Source organism: Hibiscus syriacus, unplaced genomic scaffold (genome assembly GCF_006381635.1).
Source record: "Hibiscus syriacus cultivar Baekdansim isolate YM2019G1 unplaced genomic scaffold, ASM638163v2 tig00111427_pilon, whole genome shotgun sequence".
NCBI lineage: Eukaryota > Viridiplantae > Streptophyta > Magnoliopsida > Malvales > Malvaceae > Hibiscus > Hibiscus syriacus.
Genome location: NW_024063088.1, coordinates 3,627,273 through 3,634,858, shown reverse-complemented (window position 1 = coordinate 3,634,858; position 7,586 = coordinate 3,627,273). Strand labels below are relative to the sequence as shown.

At 36.7% G+C, this 7,586-nt stretch overlaps 1 protein-coding gene across 1 annotated transcript; it reads right to left on the bottom strand.

Annotated features, from left to right (window-relative positions):
- Nucleotides 1–6,477: 6,477 nt before the first annotated feature.
- On the bottom strand, nucleotides 6,478–7,479 carry LOC120162975 (baculoviral IAP repeat-containing protein 8-like). The gene is made up of 4 exons (XM_039173009.1): nucleotides 7,360–7,479; nucleotides 7,049–7,129; nucleotides 6,821–6,900; nucleotides 6,478–6,720 (listed from the first exon to the last, which is right to left on the bottom strand). The coding sequence occupies exons 1-4, from the start codon at nucleotides 7,384–7,386 to the stop codon at nucleotides 6,642–6,644; spliced, it is 267 nt and encodes an 88-aa protein (XP_039028940.1). The 5' UTR covers nucleotides 7,387–7,479; the 3' UTR covers nucleotides 6,478–6,641.
- Between the last annotated feature and the right edge of the window lie 107 nt (nucleotides 7,480–7,586).

Sequence of the window (7,586 nt, the reverse complement as noted above, 5' to 3'; positions counted from 1 at the left end):
CAATATTTGTTATTATGAGCATACTCTTTAAGATTTACTTTTTTTTTAAATATTTGTTATTAGGGACTCAATTTTTTTCAATACTTGTTATTACCCTTAGAATTTTTTCCAGCACTTATTATCAGGAACAATTACTTAAATAACAGTATGTAACAATAATAGCGACCATTATGTTGTGAAAACGAAATTATCTAAAATCGCTATTTCCACAATAGCATGTGTTATTAAAAAATTCACAACCACGATACTTGTAGTGACTGCAATATCAACAGTTATATTCGTAATAGTGATAAACACAACGCGACCGAAGACAAATTTAAACTGCAATTTAAATCCTTGATTAAGGGACTAATTTTTTATTCGTCCGAGGGCCATCAAAATCACACAATCATATAATTGTAGAAATGAGTCTTGGAGTTTAAGGATGAGACAAACAATAATGAAAGATCAAAGTATCAAAAAAGGATAAAGAGGAGATTAAATGTTTTAGAAATGAATGAGTAGGATGTGAATATACTATGAAATTTATTTATATATTTTTTAGCATAAAAGTATGTCTTTTCTATCAGAAGTATATACATTAGCTTTGCGTCTAAGTTCCAGAAACCTTTTACACTTCGGTGCCTCTGACTCTTTTTAATACTAAAATCATATGTAGGGCCAAATCACTAGACGGGAGCCAATATCAGCTTTAAGGTTTCAATAGAAAGGATGGCCTTGGCTGTTGACTCCAGTTAACTAAAAGAGAGAAGTCAAATCCTGCCACTTCACATGAGAACCTAAGCTCATATTAACAATGATTTCACCGGGAAAAACTTGTTACCTTTTGCCTCTTCTCTGTCTTTTCCTAACCACCCAAACTTTTGGTTCTTCAGGTAAATGACATTAAAATTTCATTTTATCAATTTAAATAGGCTTATATTACAAATAAGTACTTACAATATATCCTCTTTTTATTTAAGTATCTAAAGTATTTTTTAATCAAAATAAATACCTAAAATTATCATTTTGATCACATACTTAAAAGTATTTTTTGATCAAAATAAGTAAGTTCTTATATAAGAATAGCACCTAAAGTACTTTTTAATCAAAATAGGTACCTAAAATATTCAATGTATTCATCTAAATTCTAAAAAGTTGACATGTGACATTAATTAAAGTATATTTTAGATATTTAAATGAAAACGATCATATACTTTAAGTACCTAATTTAACCAAAAAAATACTTTAGATATTTATTTTGACTAAAATGATAAATTTAGGTATTTACATTGATCAAAAAATACTTTAGATACTTGAATGAAGAAGCTAATATATATTGGGTACTTATTTGTGATACAAGTCATTCAAGTACTACTCCATTTTTCTCTTTCTTGTTGGGAAATAAACCCGAGTACAAGTAATTTCCCTATAACCAGATTAGTGAGAATGCGAAATAAAAACAGAAAAATAATATCCGAAATTGATAACGAAGTTCAACCAATTTTGTTTACGTCTCCGAACTGCTGCAGATCTTTTACTAAGAGAGAAAATTTACAGGTGTTTACAAAACACTCACTACTCACAAGAAAGCTCTCTAGTATTGGAAGAAAAAAAATTGATTTTGGGATGATTTTACACTAAATGAGCTAGGGTATTTATAGTTGAAGCTTAGGGACTAATATTGTAATTAACCCTATTTCTATTTTAATAAACAATTGCCAACCCATTGAAATTATGCACATTCAGTGCCAACCCATTGAAATTATGCATATTCGGTGCGTGCATCCTTGACTTTAACAATCTCCCACTTAAAGACTGATTTTAATATGTCTTCACACCTCGATCAATGCAGCAGCTTTTCTAGTCTTGTTACTCTAGCATGCCAACTGAAGCTGAACACAACTTCAGTTTGTCTGTAGTCACCGTCTTTGTTAACATGTCTGCCGGATTTTGAGCTCCACTAATCTTTTCAAGTTTCAAAATCCCATCTTCCAGAAGAGACCGGATAAAATGATATCGCAATTGTATGTGCTTCGTCCTGGAATGAAAAGACGGATTCTTTGACATATGAATAGCACTTTGACTGTCGCAATACAAGACATTGTTTTCTTGTTTCTTGCCTAACTCTTCCAAGAAACTTTGGAGCCAAACCATCTCCTTGTTGGCTTCCGTAACAGCGACATATTCTGCTTCAGTTGTGGAGAGAGCAACTATCTTATATAGTTGAGAAACCCAACTCACTGCAGTTCCTCCTAGAGTATATACCCTGTAGTGCTTCTTCTGATGTCAACATTTCCGGCTAAGTCAGCATCTACATAGCCTGTCAGTAACGTATCTCCACCTTTGAAACAAAGTGTTTTGTTTGTGGTACCTCACAGATATCTGAGGATCCATTTGACTGTTCCCAGTGTACCTTGCCCGGATTATTCATGTACCTTCTAACAGCTCCCACTGCATGAGCAATATCTGGTCTGGTACAAACCACGGCATACATCAGACTTCCAATTGCTGAGGCATACGACACCTTCACCATGTGTGCACGTTCTTCCTCCGTCTTTGGTGACTGTTATTTGGAAAGTCTAAAATGAACACCTAAAGGTGTACTTAATGGTTTAGCATCTTGTATGTTGAACCTGGAGAGTACTTTGTTGATGTACTCAGCATGTGATAACATCAAAGTCCTCAACTTTATGTCTCTCTTGATCCTCATCCCAAGAATCTGCTTTGCAGCGCCCAGATCTTTTATAGAAAACGGCTTCGACAATTTTTGCTTCAAGTTTATAATCTCTTGCATGTCTGAGCCTGCAACGAGCATGTCATCAACATACAACAATAAAATAATGAAGCTATTGTCGAACCTCTTGATGTAGCAACAATGATCTGCTTGGCATCTGGTAAAACCACTGCTACTCATGAAGTTATCGAACTTTTTGTACCAATGTCTAGGAGCTTGTTTTAAACCATACAAGCTCTTCTTCAACCTGCATACCAGGTTTTTCTTGTCTGCCTATATGAAGCCTTTTGGCTGCCTCATATATATTTCTTCCTTCAAATCACCATGAATGAAAGATGTCTTTACATCTAACTGCTCAAGATGTAGATTTTCTACAGCTACAATTTTCAACACCAGTCTGATTGTAGACAGTTTCACGACTGAAGAGAAAATTTCATTGTAGTCAATACCTTCTTTTTGCTTAAAACCTTTGACAACCAATCTCGCTTTGTAGCGTTTGCTCCCATCGTGCTCTTCCTTGATCCTGTAAATTCACTTGTTGTGGAGCGTTTTCTTGCCTGGTGGTAATTCAACTAATTCCCATGTCTGATTTGACATAAGCGAGTTCATCTCATCTTTCATAGAAGACTCCCACTTGACTGAATCCTCCATTTGCATTGCTTCATCATAGCACTCTGATTCACCATTATCGGTCAGCAACAAGTAGTGCAAAGAAAGAGAATACCGTTGGGTTGGTTTAGGAATTATGGAGGAGCGTCTCAGTTCTGGTGTGCCTGGTTCTTCTTGAACTGTTTCAGGATTGATCTGAACATTATTTCTAGAAATCTCCTCGAACTCAGCAAATTCCTTTGTTTCAGCTTCGGTATTGGAGCTACTTGATTCTACAGTTGATTTGTCTTTGTACATCACATTCTCATTAAAAATGACATCTTTGCTTCTGATGATCTTTCGATTTTCGTAGTCCCAAAACCGGTAACTGAACTCATCACCACCATAACCAACAAAGAAGCATTTGTTGGACTTGGCATCAAGTTTACTTCTTTCAGCAGAATCTATGTGTAAATAAGAAATACAACCAAACACTCTTAAGTGTGAAAGGTTTATTTCTTTCTTGCTCTAAACTTCCTCTGGTATTCTACCATCCAAAGGAACTGAGGGACCACAGTTGATCAGGTAAGCTGCAGTGTTGATAGCATCAGCCCATAGAAATTTGGGCAGTCCGGCATGTATCCTCATGTTTTTGGCACGTTCATTCAAAGTTCTGTTCATGCGCTCTGCTACGCCATTTTGCTGTGGTGTCATGGGAACTGTTGTCTCCATCTTGATCCCATTATTTGCGCAAAAATCTCTGAATCTTCTGTTTTTGTACTCTCCTCCGTTATCAAACCTCAGCCGCTTGGCTTTCAAACCAATCTCATTTTCCAGCATGACCTTCCATTTTATGAAGATATCAAAGACTTCTGATTTCTTCTTCAGAAAATAAACCCACACTTTCATTGTTGAATCATTGATGAATGTGACATAATATAATGAGCCTGCAAGAGATGGAATTGGAGATGGTCCCCATACATCAGTATGAACCAACTCTAACTTTTCAGCCTTGGGTGTCTTACCAATCTTTGCAAAGCTGACTTTCTTTTGTTTACCAAAGATGCAATCCTCGCATAGTCCGACATCTACATTCTTTAGATCTGGCAACTTCCCTTTTGACAAAAGTGTCTTCATCCCTTTCTCGCTCATATGGCCAAGCCTTTGGTGCCATAGGTTTGATTTTCCATCAGCATCTGCTATTGTAATGATATTTTCTAAATTTGAGGTTACATAGAGAGTACCAGTCTTCTTATCACGAGCAATGACGAATGCTCCTTTGGTAATCTTTCATTCACAGCCTGAAAAGGTTGTACTATATCCTTCTCCATCAAGCTGTCCTACAGAAATCAAATTTTTTTTAAGATCAGGAATATGTCTCACACCTTTCAGCGTCCAGGTGGTCTGGTTTGGCAGCTTTAATCGAATGTCTCCCTTTCCGACGATCTTCAAGGTTTCATCATCAGCTAGATGAACCTTCCCAAAATCACCACTAACATAGTTCTCCATGATTTCTCGGCATGGGGTGGAGTGGAAAGATGCCCTTGAATCCAAGATTCATGATTCAATCGGACTGTTGATGCTTAGAATCATGGCATCACCTGCCTCCTCTGTCACGTTGGCAGATTCCTGTGCGTCGGTATTTTTCTTCGGTGCTCGACAATCTCTTTTAAAGTGACCCTTCTTTCCGCAATTATAACAGGTATAATCTTTCTTTCCTGTTCTTGATTTTCCCCTTCTAGACTCCGTGTGCAAGGCTGAGGAGGTTGATGCTTCACCTGATTTTCTCCGTCGATTTCTTCACTCAGTATCAGATCCCGAACATCGTCGAATTTTAATTTGTTGTTTCCCGATGAGCTGCTAACTGCTGTAACAGTAGCATTCCAACTGTCTGGTAGAGATGATAAGAGTATTAAAGCTCGAACTTCATCATCAAATTCAATTTCCACGGAACTCAACTGAGTTGTGATTGTGTTGAGCTCATTTAGGTGTTGAGCCACTGATGCCCCTTCTGTCATCCGCAAATTGAATAATTACTTCATCAAATGAACTTTGTTTGAGGTCGATGGCTTTTCATACATACTGGAGAGAGCCGCCATAAGACCCGTCGTGGTCTTTTCCTTTGCTATGTTGAAAGCAACATTTCGGGACAACGTCAGTCGGATAACTCCGAGGGCTTGTCTGTCGAGAAGGGCCCAGTCTTTATTCTTCATGCCCTCTGGTTGCTTTCCTGATAGAGGTTGATATAGATTTTTCTGGTACATAAAATCTTCAATTTGCATCTTCCAAAAGCCAAAGTCCGCACCATCGAACTTTTCAATTTTCACATTCCCTTCGTCTGCAACCATCGCTCCCACTCGAATCTGGATTTGTTTGGATCGTTTCTAATAATTCTTGCGAACCACCATGTATTAGAACACCTCCGTCGACAAATTTGTATTGCCGACAAAATTTCACTATTCACGAAATTCACTATTTATGTGAATAGTAATGAATAGTAACCTCGCAAAAAATTGACAAAATTTACAACCAAAAGCTCTGATACCAGTTGTTGGGAAATAAGCCCGAGTACAAGTAATTTCCCTATAACCAGATTAGTGAGAATGCGAAATAAAAACGGAAAAATAATACCCGAAATTGATAACGGAGTTCAACCAATTTTGCTTACGTCTCCGGACTGCTGTAGATCTTTTATTAAGAGAGAAAATTTACAGGTGTTTACAAAACGCTCACTACTCACAAGAAAGCTCTCTAGTATTGGAAGAAAGAAAATTGATTTTGGGATGATTTTAAACTAAATGAGCTAGGGTATTTATAGTTGAAGCTTAGAGACTAATATTGTAATTAACCCTATTTTTATTTTAATAAACAATTGACGACCCATTGAAATTATGCACATTCGGTGCCAACCCATTAAAATTATGTATATTCGGTGCGTGCATCCTTGACTTTAACATTTCTTTGTACAACGAAAACAGCTTACATTATATTCCAAGGGGAGTGGTACTAATTACACATTTTACAAAATAAACAAAAAAGGACTGAAACATATCTGATGCACTACTTGTATCGAGTAAACAAGCAATCAAAACCTTACAATCCCATGTCAGAAAATCATTCCTATAAAGAAACTACATTTACATTTCCTATGATTATCAAAACATAAAATAAGTTTTTTTTTTTGTAATTATAGCATGTGTACTCTATATCTTTATACTAGCATGTGTCAATTCAAAGAAGCAACACTCTCTAATGTGAACTTTATAGTAACATCCGACCTGTCAAGTTATTTGATGTTTGCTTTGCACTCTCATGTTACGAACTTGTAAGTTAGAAATTAAACATCGTATACAGGTAAGCGTTCCTCGATGGAAACACGACAGATTGGGCATTTTCTACACTTCTCGCAGCAGATACTGCAAATTGAAAGGAACCGATGAGCATAACAGCAAAGAGGATGGAACTTCATTTGGATACATCTGAGATGCAATCGAATCAAAAGAATGACTAATGTACCTGCAACGAATACGATGCCTACAAGGGAGAAAAACCACGCTAATCCCTCTCTCGAAGCAAACCCTACATAACACTTTCTCCTGTACATTATTACGTCAAGAACACGTGCATGTCAGCAGAGTGCACACAAGAATGTATCTCATTCCAGCTTCCTTAGTCTCTTAATGCAGAGTTTGAAAATCTACTATTTCACACTACAAAGACACATTGTTAAAGTTGAAAACTTACGTTTTGAAGTCTCTCAAACTCCTGCTGACTGTATTTGGTGATTTCTGATTGCTCGCCTAGAGCTGCCTGAAGCCTCCAAACCTGAGATGAAAGAAAACATTTAATTATGTGTACATGCAGAGGCTCAGGGTCATTAAAATTCTTAGAATCACAAATATATCGCACGGAGACAATGCCAAAAGCAAAACCATAACATGGAAGGCAAGAGAAAAAAACATGTAAGAAAGAGTGATACAACTACAAAGTACAAGAAAAGAGATGCAGTAACCAAATAAAAAAACAGGAAGGAATGTTAAAAGGACCAAAATCACCTCCTCAGCTAGATCCTTTTTAGGCATTTTCTTAACTATCTCAGGTGGATAACAGGAGAAGGTGCTATACCTGCATGAAGCAGTCAAATTAAAAAGTTAGGAAAAAAAGGTAGGGCAAGAGTGTGAAGACTAATCCAACAGCCTGATTATCTAAAAGAGTAAACTCAAGGAAGTAACCAGAATACATGATCAGTTAAAAATGGGAAGAGGGAAATAACATCCATGAA

Excerpts from the sequence above, each read along its gene's own strand:
- LOC120162975 (XM_039173009.1), bottom strand. The coding sequence starts at position 7,386 with ATGCCTAAAAAGGATCTAGCTGAGGAG. Across the intron at positions 7,130-7,359 it reads AAAAGGATCTAGCTGAGGAG|GTTTGGAGGCTTCAGGCAGC; the intron begins GTGATTTTGGTC and ends CTTTCATCTCAG. Across the intron at positions 6,901-7,048 it reads AGTTTGAGAGACTTCAAAAC|GAGAAAGTGTTATGTAGGGT; the intron begins GTAAGTTTTCAA and ends AATAATGTACAG.